The sequence below is a fragment of the Actinia tenebrosa genome, unplaced genomic scaffold (assembly GCF_029948245.1).
Source record: "Actinia tenebrosa isolate PJP-AT-01 unplaced genomic scaffold, QUT_ActTen_1.0 PGA_scaffold8__29_contigs__length_14323225, whole genome shotgun sequence".
NCBI lineage: Eukaryota > Metazoa > Cnidaria > Anthozoa > Actiniaria > Actiniidae > Actinia > Actinia tenebrosa.
Genome location: NW_028292585.1, coordinates 738,001 through 761,553, shown reverse-complemented (window position 1 = coordinate 761,553; position 23,553 = coordinate 738,001). Strand labels below are relative to the sequence as shown.

General features: G+C 39.4%; 3 protein-coding genes across 3 annotated transcripts; all 3 read left to right on the top strand.

Annotated features, from left to right (window-relative positions):
• Positions 1-669: 669 nt before the first annotated feature.
• On the top strand, positions 670-10,528 carry LOC116309042 (N-acetylated-alpha-linked acidic dipeptidase 2-like). Its single transcript, XM_089024262.1, has 16 exons — positions 670-1,119; positions 2,386-2,671; positions 2,959-3,265; positions 3,470-3,560; positions 4,155-4,241; positions 4,821-4,906; positions 5,254-5,374; positions 5,608-5,689; positions 5,801-5,864; positions 6,011-6,078; positions 6,170-6,252; positions 7,032-7,122; positions 7,888-8,128; positions 8,569-8,650; positions 9,123-9,215; positions 9,682-10,528. The coding sequence occupies exons 1-16, from the start codon at positions 833-835 to the stop codon at positions 9,959-9,961; spliced, it is 2,349 nt and encodes a 782-aa protein (XP_088880388.1). The 5' UTR covers positions 670-832; the 3' UTR covers positions 9,962-10,528.
• Positions 10,529-10,977: 449 nt separating this feature from the next.
• On the top strand, positions 10,978-15,082 carry LOC116303583 (dehydrogenase/reductase SDR family member 7-like). The gene is made up of 6 exons (XM_089023965.1): positions 10,978-11,277; positions 12,291-12,310; positions 12,949-13,083; positions 13,617-13,809; positions 14,882-14,928; positions 15,032-15,082. The coding sequence occupies exons 1-6, from the start codon at positions 11,007-11,009 to the stop codon at positions 15,080-15,082; spliced, it is 717 nt and encodes a 238-aa protein (XP_088880091.1). The 5' UTR covers positions 10,978-11,006.
• A 1,369-nt stretch (positions 15,083-16,451) lies between these two features.
• Positions 16,452-21,557, top strand: LOC116309043 (dehydrogenase/reductase SDR family member 7). The gene is made up of 7 exons (XM_031719574.2): positions 16,452-17,390; positions 17,635-17,952; positions 18,657-18,703; positions 19,306-19,425; positions 19,718-19,890; positions 20,079-20,140; positions 20,361-21,557. Exons 1-6 carry the CDS (start codon positions 17,120-17,122, stop codon positions 20,131-20,133), a joined length of 984 nt encoding a protein of 327 aa, XP_031575434.2. The 5' UTR covers positions 16,452-17,119; the 3' UTR covers positions 20,134-20,140; positions 20,361-21,557.
• The last annotated feature ends 1,996 nt before the right edge of the window (positions 21,558-23,553 follow it).

The window sequence follows — 23,553 nt, the reverse complement described above, 5'->3', positions numbered from 1 at the left end:
AGATCACTGAGGATCATGGGAAACAATTCATTTCAAACAAGTAAAGATTTTTTGATACAAACTGCAGCTTGAGGATGCTCAGAGGTGAGACTGTAACTGGTAAAAGATGTGCAAGTCCATAAACAGTTATCAAGCGATTGAAACATGTAAAATGTATCTACCCATAATCCTTGGATCGGCCTCAGCTTTATAGCTTTTCAGGTGACTAACTTTGTTGAAATAATTAAGTATATCTGATAAACAAACACAGAAGATATAAAAATGACACACCCGGCTCAGGTTTATTCTAATTTTTAAGTACAGCCGTAGTCTATTGAATAACGTGCATCTTTGAAAATTCATACAATTGCATGTTAAAACACAGGCAGCCCAAGCAATGCATTTGTGGTGTGTATGATAGCATTTACAGTGAATGTATGGGACGAAAAAAAAAGGATTTGTATAAATAAAAGTGAACATACCTTGCTCCAGTGTTGTTGTTAGTGATATTTAACGTCATTCTGAGTGGTTTTCAGCTATTTTAGAGCATTTTTTTAAAAACAACACTGGAGCAAGGTATGTTCAAATTAAATAAATTACATATTTTTTCGTCCCATATATTCACTGTAAATGCTATCATACACGATCATACACACCAAAAATACATTGATTGGGCTGCCTGTGGTTAAAACTGTGCCTGTTGTGTCTTGTGTTTGTTTCAGTCCGATATGCACCATCAATCGTGCTCTAATTGTATTCACTGTACACAGTGTACATTTTCTTTGCAGGGCATTACTCTGGATTATTGACCGTCCTGCCTCACAACTGTGCCTCATCAGTGGAAGACTCGGTCATGGCAGATGAGCAAGAGAAAACAGAGTTTGTCCCAGTTACAGAAGACGAAGCTAAAACAAAAAAGTCACGACGTAAGAGAAGTAAATGTAAATGCACTACAGTTTTTCTAGTTCTGTTGGTTGTGTTTCTCATCGTTGGCGCCTTCATCGGTGGCTACCTCGTCCGACGTGCAGTTTTTGGTGACTGCAAAACAGTGAGTGGAGCCGACGAGGCAGATGACCTCGAGAAATTATATTCCGAAGCGATTGATGGCGTTTCTCCGACAAACTTGGAAAAAGAGCTCGAGTAAGCAATCACAAGTTGATAATTAAACATGCTTGACTTCACCGTTTTTGTTTTCAAATATTAACAACATATTTTAGCGCGCTTTTTATCGAAATTCTTTCCATGTATTTTTCTAGCTGTTTGTGTTTTCTTCAGTACAATATACTGAGAAACGGGAGCTTGAAGCTGTTTCTAAAGCCATTCAATTTTTTTAGTTGTGTATGTGCGTTATTTAAAACTTTGCATTCAAATGGAGTTCGTACTTTATTCTTCCATTTCACGTTACGTCATCGCGGCCTCTCGGGAGAGCGTTGGTGCCATTTAACAAAAGATTTCTTATTAGCATCCATTGTTAACGGCACCAACATGGCCGCCATGCTTTTGTCTTTTAGCTCTCTTGCGAATGTTTGCAATCCATCAATTGTCGTTTATAAAAAAACATTTGCATAAACAGCGTCCTTATTGTGACATCAAAGGTCAGTTACGCTTTCAAAGGATTAAATTGACATATCGTTTAGTCTCATTTAAATTTGATGTCACACTCACTCTCTGTTTTTTTTGTTGTCCCGGATTGTTTGCTTATCTTGAACTGCAGTCAGTAGTCTTAGGGACGGACCATTAGATAGTTGATGGGAGGGGAGGGGGGTTGCGTAAAACCCCCAAAAGATATCGAGCAACCTCTTCTGCTAAAAGAAAATATCTAACTGTACACAAAAAAATAACGTGCAAGGTTTAAGCCAAAAAATAAATATCATGCAACCAAAATTCCTGCAGCCCCCCATCAATTATCTAATGGTTCATCACTAAATATTCGCTGAACCGCTACTCCTGTTCAAATAACAATCGCGAATAATTCGTACGGGAGTGAAAAATGTTGGTAATATGACCTTATAGTCTGCTAAGGATTTGAGATTTTATACTCAAAACAAATCGTCCCCAAAATTTATATTTCTTTTCTGTTTTCCTTTTCAGCTTTTCTTTGTTTTTGCCCTTATAGGCAAAGGGCCGGTCATCTGCGTAGTCTTGTCTATGCTATGAAAGCCGGGAGAGGGGGGAGGGGGACTTCAGATTTATTGATACCCTGAACTAGAAAAAACCTTTGGGCTGAACAAAGTCAGGGCACGGCTAACTAATAATAGAATTGAGAAAAGTAAAAATTGTAATGACCTGAATTTAATTTCTAGAATTGGTATCTATTTTCCTATCAAGGAAGTAATGTTGTAGGACGTTTTCGCGCCATTTTCCCTCCGAGCAAAAAGCGTTGATAAAATAACTGTTTTCATTCAGGTACTTTTCCAGTGTTCCTCACATCGCTGGCTCAAACGAAAGTCACCAACAAGCAGTCTACATAAAGAATCGTCTCAAAGAAGACTTCGGGTTTGACAGCGCAGAGCTGAAACGCTACAATATATTACTGTCATATCCAAATAAACCTGGAATAGTGTCAATGTTAAGCCAGAATGGAAGCGTCATATCGACGTCTAAGCCATACGAAAAGATACTTGACCCGGCGGAGAATGATTCTCGCGTTGTCAGTCCATTTAACGCGTACTCGCCGTCAGGTAACGTCAAGGTAACAGAGCTTATTCTATATCTAGGGATTGTTTTGTCACTAGTCTTCGTTAAAATTTTTACATACAATAACGGACACCTCTATAATATTACGGACACCTCTATATTTCGGTCACCTCTATATTACGGACACCTCTATACTACGGACGCCTCTATATTACGGTTATCTCTTTATTACGGACACTTTTCGGGCCCAGATATCAAACCTTATTCACAATGAATATGAGTCCCTACAGTCTTTTAGCAACCTTTGTATAACTGTTTTATTTTCCTTCCTTTGAAAATAAGGGAAAGTTAATCTACGCCAATTATGGTCATGAAGATGACTTCAACTACTTAGAATCCCAAGGTGTGAACATCACGGGCAAGATAGTCATCGTACGATACGGGAAACTCTTCCGAGGAGGGAAGGCTCAGAATGCCGAGAAGCGAGGCGCCAAGGGTCTCATCATCTACTCAGACCCTGCAGACTACGCCCTTGAGGGTGTCAACAAAACCTATCCTGATTATCGCTGGCTGTCGAGTGATGGGGTTCAGAGGGGGAACCTATGGATGGTGAAGGGGGATCCACTGACTCCTGGCTATCCTGCTACTGGTAGGTGTTGGAACTGCGATGCGTTGATCATGTATATAGACAGGACTGGATGTAGAGAAGGCGCTCCTCCCCTCTTTTGTCAGGGGGATTATGTTCTAAAGAAGGATGGCCTTTCTCCAACTTCTGTGATGGAGGCAGGGCCAAAAGAAGCCAGCAACATTTCTTTATTTCAATATGTAACAATGACCTTTGCATTCTCTTTAGACGGAATCTACAGGGTACCCAAGGACGATCTTCCATTCCCTAAGATCCCTGTGCACCCAATCTCATGGTCTGATGCCACACCTCTTCTTAAGTACGTACTCCTGAACAGCGTTATATGATTATAAACTTCATCATCATCATCAGTTCTCGCAGCGTCATGAGTCGCATAAGGCAACGGGAATGGGTTCTTAATCCTCAGTCCAACCACAAACCAAAGGAGGTCAGGAGCTGGTATTTGTCTGGCCTCTCCCCCGAAACCAATCTGGCTTGGTTAAAAATGCCAGCGACCATTTGTCCTCGCCAGTATCTATCGGGTTCTTCGAGGCAGGCGGACCCTCCTCTCGACGATAAGGTTGCAGATTGTTACTTACACTAGTAACAAAATTCAGTACAGCGATCGGCACTTGGAACTATGATTCCAAGTAATCGTTAGTGGAAGTTAGAAATTTAAAGTAGGTGCGCCTCAATGGAATCTGATTTACATGAAAAAGTATTCAGTTTCCCGGGAGAAAAAGACTTTGTTGTGTGATGGCTGCTATAAAGTGACGGTGTAAAGCTTCCATAATCCGAAAAATATATACAGGTCTAGTGAAAGACGTTTTTCGCCCCCACTGATTCTGTGTTTTTTAGTGGGATCAATGGTCAGCAAGATTGTATTGACTTGTGGATTATGCTACTTGTTTAGAACCCTCAAGATAAGAGAAGCACCGAGTGACTGGCAAGGAGGACTAGGATTCAGTTACAATATCGAAATGGATTCATCGGATACAAGGTTTGTCTGCAATGCATTTTGGCAGAACGATCCGCTCTCTCCTTCTCACCTCTCCCACGTCGTCCAGTAAATTATCGTCATATATATCTACCATACAGAGAGGGAACAACTCTTTGCAACCGTGCATGAGAACTATAAAGCTTTCCCATTAGTTAATAATTTTGGTAATCATATTTGTGGCGTAAAAACTATTGAATGTGTAATATTTAAAAGACACAAAGAAGACAGTGAAAATAAAATATAGTATTCTCTATTAGTCTAACTATAGAGATTGATAGACAGTGAAGAGAACGATGGACAATAGACCTTTTCTGAGATGGCCAACATGCTGCATTGTGGTCTAGCTTGGGTACAAACAACTTTTGTTCATCGTGCCTTATATGGTGTTGTTTGTACCGAAGCTAGACCACAATGCATCGAACTCAGAAAAGGCCTATGAAGGGATGTGATATCATGTGGGATTTGCTTAAGATTGATTCTGCGCGTGCGTAGTGGTTATGATAAAATAAAAGTTAAGAATTGCTGTATCCTTGGAACACTAAGTAAATGACTGACGACTGTTTTCTTTTGGTTTATCAGAGAGATCAGGGTCGAAGTGTCAAACAGAATGCAACAAATGCCGGTGTACAACGTCATTGGCACTATCACAGGATCTGAAGAACCAGGTATATTGCGACCCTTAATCATTCCAGAATATGCGCAAACTAGAAATATATTGTTCAAGAAGGTATACAGCATCAGTGTACGTAAGAAAACGCGAGATGAGAGCGCGCGCTTCTGACCTTCTCCGATTTTTTTTGATTGGATAAACGATGATCACGTGCGCTGTGATTGGTTTAAATAACACTGTAGTTTTCACCAATGGCAGGAAGCAAGATAACAGCTTGACCAATCAAAATACTAAAAAACATTAAAGGAATTCAGATTACTGGGCAGACACCTAGGGGGATAATTTAAACAAACAATACGCAAGCTTAAATTAATGTGTACTACCTTGGTTCACGTGATACAGATCGTTACGTCATCATTGGTTGCCATCGTGACGCCTGGGTGTTTGGTGCTGTAGATCCCTCCAGCGGTGGATCAACCCTGATGGAGACAGCAAGGATGTTTCTAAGCTTGTCAAAAAAGGCAAGAATTGAATCATTTATTCTTCATAATAGACTTTTAGACACAGAAACATATTAATATACTCTTCGTATGATGAATCATTCTCTTGAATATGATGCTTTCGTTTGCCAAAGCCTTTGCCAATATAAAGTCGTTTTATGTGTCGGCTCAGAATTACCTCGCGATAGGAGAATCGTGATAGAAAGCGAGTGAAAGAAATCTTTACTAAGAAATTTGTGCTTCAATTTGCAACAGGTTGGCGACCTCGCCGCACTGTGATGATCGCAAGCTGGGGCGCAGAGGAGCATGGAATTATGGGATCAGCTGAATGGGTTGAGGTGCGCTGTCTTTGACTTGTCGACTGTACATGTGCACTGCATCTTTTAGAGCAAGTTTTCTTATGTGAACAGAATTTAATACTTGGTTTACTTCTTGGTTTTACTTTCCAGGAATTTGAAAAAAGTTTGAATAGCCGTGCCGTAGCTTACATCAATGTCGACAGTGCTGTTACAGGTAAGATCCTTCCTGGAGTTTGTCAATCCCTTCCCTGAGGTATGGCAATCGTTATCCCTAAGGTGTAGCGATAATAGTCTCTGCAAAGCACCAAAGTTCCACTCTAATCGTCAGCCCTTTCGTCCCCCAATATTTTCTTTTCGTAGGATCTTATTCCTTTTTTGCCAAGAGTAGTCCTATAATGGACATGGCGCTCTTCCAAGCAACAAAGAAGGTAAATAACTTTACTTCTTCTCGATTACTAATCTTTGAAGCACAGCGATTGGATTTTTAAATAAATCATAAATTTACTTTTACAAACACAGGTACCTGATCCGAATAATCAAACAGAGACTTTGTACAAATCCTGGAAGACGAAACGACCTGATAAAAAGAAGGAAAATCCAAGGTAAGTCGATGTCGCAAAAAAGAACCCAGAGGGAGGGGTTTGTGGGGAGGGATTTGCAGTACTGTGAATGTTAGCTCACGTGATACTGACAGGTCACGTGCTCGTTCCCGCCAATTTCAGTTTTCCTTGAATTGGTTAGTGTGCAAATATAATGATTATTATGAGAACCAGTATTTTTGATCAAACGTAATTCGAATTGGAAAATTTGGAATCTTGTCCTGGAATAAGTAGTTGTTGCATATCAAACTTTCCACATAGAAAAGTTGTCGTTCCGCTCGAGCTGTTTCTTTTACCATATATGGAATGTACTTACCATATTAGGAAATTGGAATATAATTTTCTTCACTAAATAGGCGAATTTCTTGCTCAAAACTGCTCAAATTTACAGTAAATCGAGTGAAAACATCACTAACTAGTCAGCCATCTTGGTTTTGGCCGAAAAAAGACTGGACATTGTGTAGGGGAGGGGAGCGTGGTTTGTCACCACAGGAAGCCCGCGAATGACAACAATTGTTTGATATGGAATGAAATTAGACGTTTAGTCCCTTTCATAGTTCCCTGCGCCATCTTGAAAGGTAACCATGCCTTTGCATCGAAGCGAGACGAACTGTGAGCTTGCAATGATAGAGACCTTTTTTAACGCCATTCATTATTTACATGTCTCTATCATTGCAAGCTCACAGTTCGTCTCGCTTTGATGCAAAGGCACGGCTACCTTTCAAGATGGCGTAGGGAACTGTGAAGGGGACAATCATAACTTTGCTTCTGCTTCGTATTAGTGTCACAGCCATTGGTGCAGGAAGTGATTTTCTATTCTTCCTCCAAAGAATCGGTGTTCCCTGTGTTGACCTGCGTTTCGCTCCACAAAAGGTAATAAATGCTGATCACTCTCTTCCGTTTCCGGTTAGTATGTGGATTTTGTCACGTGTGATATAGCACAATACCGCTGTCTTTTTGGATTGTAGACTCACTGTCAAATACGATAGCCAGCACAAAAATTTAAGATTATACGAATATTCGCAGAAACAAAATGGAACATCATATATATATATATATAACGATTAGTCTCGTTCTGTATTAAACAGATATATCACTTGTTGCCGCCATATTGGTCGCATTGAATTCGGCATATCCCGAGTCACGACCGAAGTAAGAATCTTAAATCTGTTTCCCGGATCCTGCGCTATATTTTATCCGTTTCTTGGCTCCCGCAAATACCCTTTCACATCCTGTTAATAGAATAAAAAATTTAAATAAAACTGTTTCTTTGTATCAAGGAATATGGCCGCCATGGGTTTTGATTTTCCATTCTATTGTGAATAGTTGATCAATCAAGAAGTCTATAGAATAGATTAAGAGACAAATTACCTTATAACTCTCCAGTTTCGAGTTCTCCTTTGCTCAGTGTTAGCTTCAACTTTGTGCAAAATATATTTATGTGTTCCAGTGAAGGTCCGTGGAATTTCAAGGTGTTTGTAATGTTGAAGTTGTGTATTCTTTACTTTACCGTTGGTTTTTGTGAATATTTATTAAACACTGATATGAGGCTTACCCTGAGTAAATAAGTCTGTAGTCATGGAAGACAGCGGTAATTTGGAACTTGAAAAATGTCAATTGATGCCTTTGTCCCCACAGGGAAGTTACCCAGTGTATCACAGCATTCACGATACGTTCCGCTGGATAAAAAAATTCACCGACCCAGACTTCCGCTACCACATTGCGGTTACCAAGGTGATTTTGCGGCTGACATTCAATTTCGTGGACGCACAAGTAGTTCCTTTTGACTTGAATCGACTAGCATCTTCATTAGAGGAGTATGGCAAGGACTTGGAGAAGCAGAATAATAAAATACTGTCTGCAAAAGGAATTTCACTGGGTGAGTTTTCTGTTGTTGGATTTTGACTTTCTTATTTATAAGTTCGCTTAGGTGTGTTTTATTGGCGACGACCGTTTATTGTTTGACTATAAATTTCCCCCTCCTTTTTAAGGAAAAGAAAAGAAACCTCAAATTTGTGTTTGATTAACTTCTCGCTTAGGCTTCGGCCAACCTTACTTAACTGATCATTCTTTAAATCCAGGGATAGCAGTGTCGGCGGGCCGAAATCGCTGACATAGCCGTAAATGCTTGACACTGCCATACTGCGCTTAAGCACTTGGTCAGCAGACATGGTCCTAAATCGTAAAACAACTTTTTAAAAATAAGTGAACTTGAAATGTGATAGTACGAAAGGAGTCTTAAGTGCGCATGCGCGCGCATTATCAAGGATTCCAATGTTCATCCGATTTATATATTACATATACTATGTCCTGTCTCAGGCTATTTAACTAAGGCTATCGACGAGTTCAAAACATCAGCCAAAGACTTCATGGACCACCTTGCTACACTTAACAATTCCAAGTATGTAAGCTTATGTGAACAAAATAATTCATGATGTATACGTCAAAACGTCTTTTGGAGAATACGAAACGAGAAATTTAGATGGACCAGTTTTACCTGTTTTCCTACTTTCAAATTATGTGCCTTTTAGAATCAGTTTGATAGGAGTAAGAAAAGAGATGATACCGAGGGAATGACACGTGGTCTAAAATAGGAAAACAACACGCCCATGTGGATTTGGCTCCATTCTCGCGTCGTGCTTCTCCTAACACTTCTCTCGTGTTCTGCCAACCCCCGCGTGCTTTATGACAGCACACAGCACGCGCGCGCGTTTTCTATTTCTTCAACTCTAGCTGGAAGGACAACACGAACCGACGGGCTGGTTCAAAAATCGCACATTATATTATCGTATAATCGTATAAATATTATCCTGGGTGTTTGGGTAGATATTTCGATTTGAGCGCAAGATATAACTATACGTTCCTTTCTTTAGACCCCTTCAGCTACGCATGGTAAATGATCGTCTAATTCATGTAGAGAGATCATTTATTGACACAGAGGGACTCCCTGGTAGACCTGCCATGAGGTAATCTCATCTATTACTTATTGTATAGAAAATGACGTATTTTAGTGTTGCGCAATCGGTAGACAACAACACGGATATGAACACGTTGTACATAAATATGTTGCAGTGTGCCAATGTAATTATGTGTGCTCTGAATGGTGGAAGCGCGTGATCTATCAGCGTACGCAGAGAGCACGGAAGAAATGACACAATTTCCTTAGAGCACCATTTTTGGCAAACTAGCAAAATACTGACTCACTTTCAGTTGCGGCTTTTCAGCTCTATTGCTCTGTTGCTCACAACAATAATATATACATGCATGGCAATCCACGTAAGTAGAATTTAGTTAGGTCTCTCCCTTGATTCAAAGCCATTTCTCTGGCTTCTCCTGCTTCTTCCCTTCGCAAAACCTGACAAGCTAATTAAATATAGCCATCTATGCTGACACAGTACAGATACAATGAACTGCTCTTGGTTTATTTTGCAGACACCTGGTATTTGCACCTAGCATCTTTGACCTGTACGCTGGCAGCAAGTTCGCAGGAATCACAGACTCCATCTACACAGCCCAAAAGAGTAACGCAACAAACGATTGGGACCAGGTCAAGAAGCAGATCTCGATGGTTGTTCACGCAATGCGGTCAGCGGTTACTATCGTCAAACCAGCAAAACTGTGGTTGCGTGACACAGTGCAGATGACCTGTCGTTTACGCACAGATTATGTGACTAGTGTAGATGTTTTTATCTGTCAGTCAGTTTGTATATAATGGAATGGTGCTCGGCTTGTCGGTCGTTCATTGGTTTGGAGACCTCCTTTCGCACGTTTGTAGTTTATTGAAGTGTCGTTCGGAGTTCTACCATGATCTGATGTCAGTTCTCTGCCTCACATTTGGTCGTCGGTCGGGTGTTTACTATGATCTGATGATAATAGGTTTTCGTTGTGTTTATCTTTGGTTCATCGTTCGTTTGTCTCAGTGGCTGGTCTTTTGGTCGGTTCTCTGTTTATTAGCTCTTTTTTGTTAGACGGTCGATTATCGGTCGGATTTCTGCCAATCTGCTGGTCGATTGAAACAAAGGAACATTACCAGAATTAAATCCACGTTTGATTATTTCTTAAGAAAAGACACGAAAACAGAAAGAAGGCAATAGTATTTTCCAATTTGTTTGTGAACTAGAATCTTGAAATCTTAAAGAAATTTTAACTTTTTGATGACAGCTTGTTTTTGAGCTTCTTCTCTAGTCTTGTTTTTATGCATGCCATCTTTGCTTTGTTTAATTTTTTTTTTCTTTCAAAAGAAAGCTTCAACGGTTCATTAAAGTATGAAAAATTTAAACTGCTGCAAAAGTCATTCATTAATAAAATAAAACCCTGAGCAATTCAAACCCACATGACTTGTAGCACGTACAGGAAGACCTTCCAATGCAGTTCTCGAGTCTGTAAATTCTAATTTTCGTTTATTATGACTCCTCATTAGTTCGGTCCATACCATACTAATATGGTTTCTTTTCATTTTCCAATTTTTCGATAAAATTGCTTTCTACATATTATGTTTGTTCTTCGCTGATAGTTTTTAGAAAATCCCGAAAAGAATGAGTCTGCATTGAAATATTTAGCGGACTTCCACATACTGGAACCCCAAAAATCTGGGGTGAAAGATTCCCTCAGAGTCTTACCCGGCGACATCCCGCTGATCAAAAAGCTGGAAGACTCTTGGCAGTCCAGATTGACCGCATTCCTTTTTCGCTGACAGCCAAACAACTCACTGGCCTGAACTCTAAAAGAATAATTATTGGAGTTTTACCGGCCATAAGATGAAGTATTTAGTAGCCGTGGTAGTGGTGTTTGTCTCTGTATTTGGTTATTTCTTCTGCTATCATCAAGATGCAGATTTGACTCTTCTCTTTTACGAGAAGTTCGGTCGTGAACCATGTTCTGTTCTTGGTGGTAAAGTAGTGTGGATTACAGGAGCTTCTAGTGGGATTGGTGAATACTTAGCTTATGAATTAGCCCAATGTGGATGTAAACTGGTTCTTTCTGCACGAAGGAAAAACGAGCTGGAGAGAGTCAGGGATAAATGTGCAGGTAGTCAATGATTTTTTAAATAATATAATGTTAAAACTTATTACAACTGACGCAATCAAACTTAAAATCAAACTTAAGATCAAACTTTGAGAAAAATCAAATTTTTACGCCTTCTCTGCGGCGTAATATAATTTATACAGCACAGCTGACATCATAATACCAAAAACCAATACCGGTCTGCAATCTAAAGAACGAGTCACAATAGATATAACAAAAGAGCAGCATGAATTATATTACACCGGAGATAATCCGATTTTTGTGCAAGATCAGTGTAAAGGTAGCTTGTGTGCAGCCGGACTTTTCTCTGGTATAGCAGTTAGTTATACGTTCGGCTACACGCAGGCTAGTATAAAGGCCGGAGATCGTTTTTGAAACCGCTTTTCAGATATTATAAAAGTCCTGAAAAAAGTAAAACCAATACCAGCTTTGCAATCTATAGAACGAGTCACAATAGATATAACAAAAGAGCAGAATGAATTATATCGTTACACCGGAGATAATCCGCCTGTGCAAGATCAGTGTAAAGGTAGCTTGCGTGCAGCCGGACTTTTCCCTCGTATATAGCAGTTATATGTTATACGTTCGGCTACACGCAGGCTAGTATAAAGGCCGGAGAGCGTTTTTGAAACTGCTTTTTAGATATTACACAAGTCCTGAGAACAGTAAAACCATTGACCCCATTTGGAAATGGCAAATCTTGCTGGACGATAACGTGATACAGATATCAGACTTGAAGATCTCCCGCTGGGGGACGAGAGTAGTAGGGAAACGCCGTTTTCACAACAATAGACTGCACCGGTGCGCCGGTGCTTCTCTGAGAACAATAGCCGGTGTACATTCTTGGCGCACTGGAGAACGTAACAGAAGCACATTCTTGAGCCCCGAAGAATTTCACATTCTTAGAGCACTGGAGAATGTAACGAATGCACATTCAATTCTTGATGGAATTATTATATATTCATCGCCACCTGGTAATGTTTTATTTTCAACTAAATTATGTTTTTATTGTTTAGTCTACGTGACTTGTACAGAGGTATTGTTTACTACTTATGTTTATCTTAAACAAAGGAATTGGCTGCATGGATTAGAGCACCGAAAGTTAATCAATACCTCTGTACAAGTCACGTAGACTAAACAATAAAAACATAATTTAGTTGAAAACAAAATATTTCCAGGTGGCGATGAATATACAACAATTCCATCAAGAATGTGCATTCGTTACATTCTCCAGTGCTCTAAGAATGTGAAATTCTTCGGGGCTCAAGAATGTGCGTCCGTTACGTTCTCCAGTGCGCCAAGAATGTACACCGGCTATTGTTCTCAGAGAAGCACCGGCACACCGTTGCAGTCTATTGTTGTGAAAATGGCGTTTTCCTACTACTGATGAGGGAGAGCGAAAGGACGTCATGTGATTTATAGCCTGCGTAGCGGCTCTTGGGGAGGTGGGTTGGGGCGCTACGTAGGCTATGTGTTTTATCAGGCTAAAGATCTCTCTAATAACATAGTATTTCCATAGGATTCTCTTTTAGGGGTCATTTCAAAATTTTATACGAGCTTCCCTGCTCTTCCTTATATAGGTCTACCCCCCACACCCCCACCCCCTTCCGTCCTTAAGCAGGCAAGTCTCTATTTGCTTCGCAAAACTTTTGCAATCTAACATTCTAATTTCTTCATCGCATTGGTGTTGCCATAGAAAAGTACTCGTTATTTAATAAGGAAAAAGACGCCTTAATTCTACCGCTGGATTTGACGAAATTCTCGACTCACACACAACTTACAAGCCAAGTGATACAGTGTTTTGGAAAGGTGAGGAAATCGGCAATCACCTCATGCAATATTGTATTTTAATTATTGGGTTAAGGAGTATATATTTATTCGTTATTTGGCCCTCGCGCCCGAAAACGGATGTTCAAGATATATAAAGAGCTAAAGGCGACAGTCAGTACAAAGGTCTCCGAAAGAACTACATAAACAGAGGCGCCGGAGCCAGGGGTATCGGGGGGCTTCAGGATATATAAACGTTTGAGTATTACTTTCAATCTGGCTAACTTTGGGAAACTTCATAATCATAAGCGGTCAGGGAGTATTGTCTCAGAATCACTCTATATTCAAGTCTATAATTATACTAAATAGGAGCATCAATCTTCCCAGCTGAGCTAGCCATTCTAATTGAGGGCAGTTTCGATTCAATGTCATACGAAATACTTCAGTATTCTTCTGTATATAAGTGGACTTCTTTCGAGTATGTTAGGAAACCCGTTGGGGCCTGGAGGTAGAAGAATGATTTTCGTTCCAGGCACTTTCGTTTATAAATGTTAAATCTTAATCTGATTCTATAGATCGATATTCTTGTAAACAATGGTGGAGTGTCTCAGACATTTGCGGTTGAAGAAGGTCCATTGGAAGTCGAGAAAAACCTACTGGATATCAATCTGCTTGGAACGATTTCGCTGACCAAAGCTGTTCTTCCTCACATGCTGGAGAGACGAGCAGGACAGATCGTCGTTGTGAGCAGCGTCTTTGGAAAATTTGGTAAGGAAAGAAGATAAACCTTTCCAACCTACAGTAAATGGGGGACATAAAAGAACCACTGAGGACGTAAAAAGAAACCCTGGCAGTGACCACCCTCAGTGCCTCCACTTCATACTAACCATAATCTCTCATGCTTGTAAATTGCTTAAAAAAGCAATCTGTCATTCACAACTCCATGTAAAGCGCCTTTGATTATATCCACATAGGAAATGGCGCTATATAAATCATAATCATCATCAATCATCATCATCATTTACTATTTCTGACCACACAACACGTGTCAATCACTGGGGTATATTTCTTTGTTTAACGGTTGTGCGTGAGAAGACACATGAACTCAGAGACGTGCATGAACTTATATAACTCCTTTCCTTGGACGTAATGCTTTACTATTTCTGACATAGCAAGTGTCAATCACTGGGGTATATTTCTTTGTTTAACGGTTGCGCGTGAGAAGACACATGAACTCAGAGATCTCCATTCATGAACTGATGGATACAACTCAAACAAGGTGCTCGTCCTAAAATTGTCTTATATCGACAATACGGCTGCCATGTTGGATCGCAAGGCATTATGGGGCGTCCAGGGGGCAAATAAAGCTTTGTTGCAGTAATGACGTCGATTGATATTAACAGCTCACCCCAAAAAGAATACAACAAAAGATGAATTAAGACGGCACATATCGATCACCTTTCGTCCAAGTAGTCCACTGCTGCTCGCAGCAGACTGTTGATAAACTCATGCGCTGCTTTTGGTTCTCAAACTGTTCCTCGAATTTTAGGAGCAGTCTGTGACTATAATTCAACGACAGCTTTGTAGTCTTTAGGAGTGATGAGGCACGAGTCTATGAGTAGTCTATGATCGACATACTTTCTTTTCATATGCTTACTTTTTCAAGATATCGGATCCTGTCCAGCCCTTAATTCCCTCGCCTGTTTATTTATTGAGAGAGGCGCGCCTTTAGGTGATCATGAGGGGTTTAATAAACTATCAAGAGAATAACACGTGGTTTGAAATGGGAGAGCATTACGCCCAAACTAAAAGGGTCTGTCTACTGTAATGTATTTTTCAGGGTTTCCTCGATTGGCCGCGTATAGTGCAAGCAAATTTGGTCTTCAGGTAAGACTTTTGTTTAAATAGTTGTAAGTAACTTTGCAGAAGAAGAGCTAAATTATTTTTCTGCTTTCTTTTTTTTATTTTTTTTTATTTTTTTGCGTCCAAGCTTTCCGAAGGTGGACACGAGAACACGAGAACATTTTGTAGTTGTGTGTGAATTCCATCGAAGGTCCGTGAAATTTCAAAGTGTTTGTATTGTTGAAGTTATGCATACTTTACTTTACCGTTGGTATTTGTGAATATTAGGACACTGGAATGAGGCTAACCCTGAGTAAATGAGTCCGTAATCAATGAACACAGCGGTATATGACTCAAATCGAAAACGGTCTATAGGTTCCTCTATCAATAGACGTCACTTCCGTTTTGATCTCTTGTTTTCTTGTTTCATGTCGTAGAAATAGTCAAGTACAATAGTTTGAGGACTTATTTTGACAGGTTTTGACTTAACATCCGCTAGTTGCCCCCTCATTCAACCGCTTGTTTGCCCCCGAGTCAACTCCAAAAAAGTCAAGTGATTGATAGTAAGCCTGGTTTCCCTGTCGCGACTGTTGTTTACCCAATCCCCCCCCCCCCCCCCCCCCCCTTGGTAAATCCTGGCTACGTCCCTGTTGTCTTGTATTGCTTCGTTGTTTCGTCTTCTTTTCCCTTTCCTTTCTTCTCTTCTCTCTTCTTGTTTTTCTCAGCTTTCTAGACCTGACCAATATTCTTATTTTTCCAAGCTCCTTATGGTCTCTCTCCGGCTTTACTGTTTCAGGGTTTTTGAAAAGATCCTCGACAAGCTCACCTAAGGTTGCAAGAATACTAGTCTCGTGCAAATGCTGAAGCACATCTTGAAAAAAAAAACCAAAAGGAAATGACTTGGCCGGTGATTACAGCACTTCTCAATAACGCGCACGAAATCGTACAATTTGTCGTCGCGAAGAAGTAGGTTTTGGTGGACGTCAATCAAGGTATTTCCATGACGTTCCATAGGCACGTGCCCTCGAAAGCTTTGTGTTTTCCGGCAATGTTATGGAAACACTTTGGTTGACGTCCACCACAAAACTTATTTTGTCGCGATAGAAATTTTTACGATTGGACGCGATTGCCGTACAACTTTAGGCATGAAGATTAGGCATGATTTATGAATAAAGTTCATCTTGAAGACCAAGAAATTCAATAAATTTTTGACAAATTTAAAAAGAAATTTTAATCCATCCCACTCATCCAATGTAAATGATTTGCTGTTTATTTAATTACGTCACTTCGTCAATTACAATTAGCGTAGTAAGTAAGCGTAGTTCAGAGCAAGGGTGACCCCAAGCCGTTACACCCAATAATCCATTCCGAGGTTGTTGAAAAAACTAGGTCGAGTAGCCTTTGCAGAGCATTTTGGGAATGTTTTGGGGGACGAAATAAACACCATCTTGGATGTCTTCTAAAACAGCCCCACGATGCACTGCAGTGCCAACTTGACCCAGTTTTTTCCTTGACCTCGGAATGGCTCATAGCATTAATCTTACGTATTCTCGGGGTGTACAGTCAATTCAAAAAACGTTGTCGTCGACCGGCTCAAGCCTACGCGACTTGACCGAAAGGAATATGGGTAAAAATCACTGAAGCGGTTAAATATTCGTTCTGAATTAATTGTTCCTGCTAGTAATAAAGATAATAATGGCGAGAAACAATCCATCAAATGCATGTCTTTGGGTTTAGGGAAAGAAAAACAAAGTAGTTATGATTCAGTTCACAATTTCGAAAATATGAAGGCATTAAAAAAACGTCTCCTTCAACACTTCTCGCTCGCCTACGAAGGTTCGTGCTGTAAACAAGGCATAACTAGTCAGATGAAATTATGGAGTCAACTCGGCTTCAATGATTGCTACCCAGAGTTCCTTTCGGTCCAGTCGCGTAAACTTGAGTTGGTCGACGACAACGTTTTTTGAATTAACTGTATGTTACATCATGCACAACAAAGCATTCCTCATTAGCTTCCCTTTCCTAAATCAACCAAGATGGCAGCTATTATGTTGGCGATAATTACCAGATGATAAGTATAACGGCTTCCAGAAATTTATTCTCACAACTATCCAGCCCAAACTCCACCCCTCCCCCGCTTCTTTTCGGTCTATCGAACAGCCACCCCCTAAAGTGCTGTTTTGCCGAAGAGAACTACCGTATATTTCAAGCTCAAATATAACCCAGTTCACTAGCCATGAAGTATACTGTAGCTGTCCTAGTGGTGTTTGTCTCTGTATTTGGTTATTTCTTCTGCTATCATCAAGATGCAGATTTGACTCTTCTCTTTTACGAGAAGTTCGGTCGTGAACCATGTTCTGTTCTTGGTGGTAAAGTAGTGTGGATTACAGGAGCTTCTAGTGGGATTGGTGAATACTTAGCTTATGAATTAGCCCAATGTGGATGTAAACTGGTTCTTTCTGCACGAAGAAAGCACGAGCTGGAGAGAGTCAGGGATAAATGTGCAGGTATAAGACGTGGCCATTCAAATGGCATGTATCTGAAGCACATTTTGGGATATTTAATTTAAGGTGGTAGGTGCATCCTCTCTGTTTTCTGTCTATATAAACAAATATAGTCTTTTTAGATTTGTAGTTCATTCATCAAATGAGCTGACAGATTGACCACTCAGTGTGCACTTCAATGTTCCCTCCTTGGCTGGTCTACATTCCCAGATTTACAACTTGCATTGTCTTTCATTATGATACTCAGAAATTGCCATCCAGCACCATAAATCGTATGACAAGAATAAGGACATACTAGTTCTGCCAATGGATTTGAAGGAGTTCTCATCCCATAGGAACCTTAGCCAGCAGGTTTTAAGTCATTTTAAACAGATAGATGTACTCGTGAATAATGCTGGATGCGCTCAAAGGGGTTGGATGAAAAACACTCCATTAGAAGTGGAGCAGGACTTGTTGGATCTTAATCTTGTTGGAACAATGTCTCTGACCAAAGCTGTTCTTCCTCATATGCTGGAGAGACAAGCAGGACAGATTGTTGTTGTCAACAGTATCATGGGGAAGTTTGGTATGTTGATGACTGTTTAATAAAATTGAATAAAGATCTAGAGGATAAGAAAGGAGAGGAGAGAAGTGCCTTGCAGTGCAAGGTGTAATACAGCTGACTAGAATAGAATCGAATAGAATCGACTAGAATCAGCGTCCAAAGCGTCAGTTTTTTCATCTTTTCACGGTGTATAATTTACCTTTTTATCATTACTGTTCCATTAGAAACACCGACGCAGCTGACAGCTAGTTTTTAGCTAGTTATCTCTTCAGTGTACAATATAATAGAGTTGAATAGAATGAAATGGAATAGAGTAGAGTAGAATTAAAAATCCCTTTCACAGTTCCTTGTTCTAGAAAGGTAGCCATGCCTTTGCATTGAAGCGAGACAAACAGTGAGCTGGCAATGAAAGAGACCTTTTATTATCACCCTGAACAATTATTCACATGCCTCTATCATTGCAAGGTTACCGCCATTCTCCTTTTGATGCAAAGGCATGGCTACCTTTCAAGATGGCGCAGGAACTGTGAAGGGGACTATTTAAGAATGTAGAATAGAATGTAATAAATGAGAATAACAAACAGACTGAAAGTATGATGACGGTCCTAAGCCAGAGCTATGAGAGAGAAAAAAACTTAACAAAGATAAGATGAAAAATGCATTAGTTATGAAATGTAAATACTTATCCATTTATATTGTTTAATAACAATCTTTCTTTTTTTAAGGGTTCCCTTATTTGACTACCTATGCAGCTAGTAAATTTGGTCTTCAAGTAAGAATATTATCTTATGATTAAAATTATATTGTTTTAAGGATTAATAATTATTTTTAAGAATATACAAACACATCTTATTTCATTAAAGAAAGTCCCTGAACTTCTCCTTTGTCTGTGGTCCTTGATTTTAGGATATTAACAAAGTTACTTAAATATAAATTTAATGATTTTGAAAACAAAATATTCATCTGGCATATTAACATTGCTAATAGAAAAACAGTGGACAACTGTATCGTAGAAATATTCCAAGAATATGTTTCTTAACCAATCAGAAGCATTCTTGTTATCTTTCATTATCTTGTGGTTAGAAAGTCAATTGTGATTGGCCAAAGAACAATTGAACATTCCTGGAATTCATTCTAGGTGCTGACGGTTTTTCGATTAGCACTGTAATGCAATTTTTTCTACATTGTCTTCAGCATTATGAGCTTAAATTGTGCATCCTTACTGATAGAGGGGCCTATACTTTCTATTTCCAGAACTCTGCTGGGATAAATTTATAGCTTTAATTCTTTATTGGATGCTTGTACTGATATCGGTCCTTGTTTGTTTTTGATTTGTTTTTTTTTTTTTACCTTTCTTTTTTTTCCTTTCAAAAGGGTTACTTTAAGAGTCTTCGTTTGGAGTTGGCAGACACGGATATCAATGTGCAAGTTGTCTGCCCAGGACATGTCAAGTCTAATATAGCAGCTAATTCCATTACTGAGGAAAAAGATAAAGTAAGTTTAGTTATTCTGGTCTCTTTGTACTTTCAGTGGCTTATGGAGGTCTTGACTACAGGGGGGCAATGTCCCATTTTCACGCTAATACATGCGTACTACACATTTCATGTTAAAGTTTTCCACATGCGTATCCACAGCAATCCAGCATGAAAAAAGGCTGCACATGTGCAGTTTCAACAACCGTGCTCCATTGACTAATACAGCACAGTTCTTGACCAATCAGAGTGTGCATGGGTACTCTATTAGTATTCTACATGTATATAAAAAAATTTATTATTCTTTTTGACAGGCATTCGGAGATACCGATGGTTACACAGATCCAGGGGAGCGAATGCCAACAGAACGCTGCACCAAACTGATGGCAGTTGGTATGGCTCACAACATGAATGAAATATGGATTTCCATTCAACCAGCTTTGACTTTCATATACATGTCTCAGTACATGCCAACTGTATTTGACTGGTAAGAACTTAATACAGCATATAATATGTTATGGATGGCTGTTTTCTGTAATTGACACTAATTGATATAAGGCTAAGTGTAAACATGGAATTTCACATGTGCTTGAAGTCATTTGCATTTAGATTACAGCACATATGAAGCTAAACTTTTAAACTGAGGCTGATAATCAGTGCTTTTGCCATTTTCAGGTACAGCAAAGACAGGTTCCTTGACATAATGAAGGCAAAGTTTATTAAGGGCTAATCTTGAGGTAAGAGATATGATACACGTGGCTGCTGCCTGGAAAGTTTCATTTACTTGTTCTTTGTATCATTAACATTAAGACTTCAAACCCATCAGACCCACGACACACTCCATGTAGACGGCAATAATTTATTTATTTGTTTTTGTTTTTGGAGTGTATTTAAAAACAGGCTTACAAAAGAAAAAGACTATTTAAAAAAACTTTTTTTTCCATTTCTCTACAACAGGTATTCCAAAAACATCCAAGAACAGCTAAGAACAAGTATTGGCTTATTCTTGAACTAGGAGTATCCCCTACGTTTGTCCAATCCAGAATGTGGCATACCTAAACTAAAATAGTTCAACCTACATAGTTAGTGCCAGGGTTTTGCTGCCGAAACTAGAATTGTAGTATCCAATCCCTTAGGGGAGGAGAAGGTGTTGCATTGTCTTACGAGTGCCTTACAGGTTCCTGGTTTTGACTCTTCCTAAAACTATTACTTTTTACGACAAAATTAAACAAGTGACACTAATCCAAAATTGTGGAACTTCCGAACCTGGATTTACTCCTTGAATCAGACTTTCCTAGGTGGAGCATTGGATCGATAATAATAGTCTAAAATTTACTTGAAGAATAAATTGCTTTGACACAGTTATCAGTTTAGAAGTTAGTGAAAGACTTGGCTTTTATAGGAAGGAAACGATTAATGCTACACATTGAGATTCTGTGAGATTGCGGTTTCCCTTATATATTTTGCCTTTTTTTCGTCTTTATCAAACAAGCATTCAAAAGAGATCTTCTAAAATCCCTCACTCGTGGCCATGTAAGAACACATGCTTTTAAAAACAGAAATAGAGGGTGGCCGTCAGTCAACAACGTCAAACAACAAAACTGAGCAACTTAGGGATAAACCATTAGATAATTGATGGGGGGTTGCAGGAATTTTGGTAGCATGATATTTTTTTGGCTCAACCCTTGCACATTTTTTTTACGTACAGTTAGATATTTTTCTTCTAGCAGAAGAAGTTGCACGAAATTTTTTTTGAGGTTTAAGTGCTTGCTCGATATTTTTTTTGGGGGGGGGGGGGGGATTTTCGTCCCTTAATTTGGACTCTACAGAGTACAAATTGTGATTTTATTGTACTCCTCTTGTCCAATGAGAATCGAGTAATTCAAAAATAGCACGTGATTCGGGATTTGAACCCCCTCACCCTCCTTAGAGATCATGTTAATACCATCTAGATAGACAATTCATTTGTAAGAGTAAGCTTTGTCCTTTCAACCGGCAGGATAACATAGGTTAATACCATCTAGAAGGACAATTTATTTGTTCGAGTAAGCTAGGTTAAGCCTGAAACGAGCACTCTTTCTAAAACGATATTGCCAAATTTATAATTAAACTTGTGTTTATTTTTAAAAAGAAAATTAAAAAAAAGTATCTTGATACGATGGGATTCGAAATCACCGACGGAAATTTTAAAAAAAAAAATCGATCCCACTGTGCCATACCCCCGAGACATCCGCAGAGCTAAGGCGGCGTATGGACTTCGGACCTGACGGCAATTAAATCCTTCTGCCCTTGGGTGTACGAATTACGCAAGAAATTGTTCTAGCCGAAGCATCAGGGGAGAGACCAGCCGGCCCCCAGACCATATCGGCTAATCCCTTGCATTTCTGCCACGCACGGAATCGGTTGAAAAATACATATCAAAAAGTCTAGTCTATCTGGTGCATTATTTTCATGGCTGTTGTTATGCTGATTCATATTTAACCGTGGTCCAGTGGGAAAAACCTGGGCTTCCATATCATGACTCTGAGTCAAGTCCGGATGAGCGGAGTTAGTACCTGGATGGGTGACCTGAAACTTATGCTTACTAAAAATATTTTGCAAGTCCTTTCTCTGTAACTTTTAGTTCACTTTGAGTACACCGTCGAAAATTAAAAACTGCCGGGCATTTAATTCGTGATCGGTAGTCTGAACTCATGTAATCATATCTGAAGACTATCCCTTAATCCCTTAACCTGAACAAGGAGTATCCCCTACACCTCGAACTAGGAGCCGATCCATTAAACTTTTACAAGGAGTATACCCTATATCTGAGCTAGGAGTATCCCTTAACCTGAAGGAGTATCCCTTACCTAAACTAGGAGTATCCCTTAACTTGGACTAGGAGTATCCCTTAACCTGAACTAGGAGTATCCCTTATACCTGAACTAAGAGTATCCCTGACCCTGAACTAGGAGTATCCCTTACCTGAACTAGGAGTATACCCTATACCTGAACTAGAAGTATCCCTTACCTGGACTAGGAGTATCCCTTATACCTGAACTAGGAGTATACCCTATACCTGAACTAGGAATATCCCTTAACCTGAACAAGGAGTATCCTCTATACCTCGAACTAGGAGCCGATCCCTTAAACCTCTACAAGGAATATACCCTATATCTGAGCTAGGAGTATCCCTTACCTAAACTAGGAATATGTCTTATACCTGAACTAGGAGTATCCCTGACCCTGAACTAGAGTATACCCTATACCTGAACTAGGAGTACTAGTCTACGTTCATCTTCAAATCCAGAACGTATACCGGAACTGCAATAGTTCAATCTGCATAGTTATAGCGCAGGTGTTTAGTTTTGCTGCCAAAAGTCCCATTGTAGTACCCAATCCCTTAGCGGAGGAGAAGGTGTGAGTTATGGAGTACAAGTAGCTTGCGGTTTGATAGTTTTGATGCTCGTAAAACCATATCTTCTTAAGACAAAAACAAAACAATTTACACCATTGATACCTATTTCACTTGCTCTTTTAGAATTTAACATTTTAAGCCTTAAAATCCAAAATTGTGGAAAATCTAGAACTGGATTTACTCCTTGGATTGGACTTTTCTCAGGTGGACTGTCGGATCGAAAAAAATATTCCTTTAGTTTTTCAACTTAAAATTAATGTAAAAAGTCTAGCATTACCTTAGGAATTACTTTGACGCAGTTATTTTTAGAAATTAATGAAAAATATTGTTTTTATGAGAAGGAAATGGTCACAGATTAATAGTTACAATCAGTGAATTTATTGCACTTTTTCTGCCATTTCTTTTTATCTTTATCGAACTAAAATTCAAAAAAGGGTACACGAATTAAATTGTTGAGTTTAGGCGATGCCTGATCACATGCTAAAACAGAAAGAGAGCAGTTATTCAGTTACCATCGGATACTGCAAAGGCATAAAGAAATATTTATTCCAAGGTTATGGATACTGGGTACGGTAACGCAGCATCAATGACGCTATTTAAGTGAAAACGTAATGCGTAAGTAGTGATTATTATTTCTTTTAAAGCCCATGTGTTTTATTATAGGCTATTCAATATAAGTATGGACTGCCTGTGGTGCGACAATGGTCCAGATACCACAGGGAGCCCAAACTCTTTTCTACTTTCGGTGACTTT

Excerpts from the sequence above, each read along its gene's own strand:
- LOC116303583 (XM_089023965.1), top strand. The coding sequence starts at position 11,007 with ATGAAGTATTTAGTAGCCGTGGTAGTGGTGTTTGTCTCTGTATTTGGT. Across the intron at positions 13,810-14,881 it reads CAGCGTCTTTGGAAAATTTG|GGTTTCCTCGATTGGCCGCG; the intron begins GTAAGGAAAGAA and ends TGTATTTTTCAG. Across the intron at positions 14,929-15,031 it reads CAAGCAAATTTGGTCTTCAG|CTTTCCGAAGGTGGACACGA; the intron begins GTAAGACTTTTG and ends TTTGCGTCCAAG.
- LOC116309043 (XM_031719574.2), top strand. The coding sequence starts at position 17,120 with ATGAAGTATACTGTAGCTGTCCTAGTGGTGTTTGTCTCTGTATTTGGT. Across the intron at positions 17,391-17,634 it reads AGTCAGGGATAAATGTGCAG|AAATTGCCATCCAGCACCAT; the intron begins GTATAAGACGTG and ends TATGATACTCAG. Across the intron at positions 19,426-19,717 it reads TTACTGAGGAAAAAGATAAA|GCATTCGGAGATACCGATGG; the intron begins GTAAGTTTAGTT and ends TCTTTTTGACAG.
- LOC116309042 (XM_089024262.1), top strand. The coding sequence starts at position 833 with ATGGCAGATGAGCAAGAGAAAACAGAGTTTGTCCCAGTTACAGAAGAC. Across the intron at positions 2,672-2,958 it reads CGCCGTCAGGTAACGTCAAG|GGAAAGTTAATCTACGCCAA; the intron begins GTAACAGAGCTT and ends TTTGAAAATAAG. Across the intron at positions 3,561-4,154 it reads GATGCCACACCTCTTCTTAA|AACCCTCAAGATAAGAGAAG; the intron begins GTACGTACTCCT and ends CTACTTGTTTAG.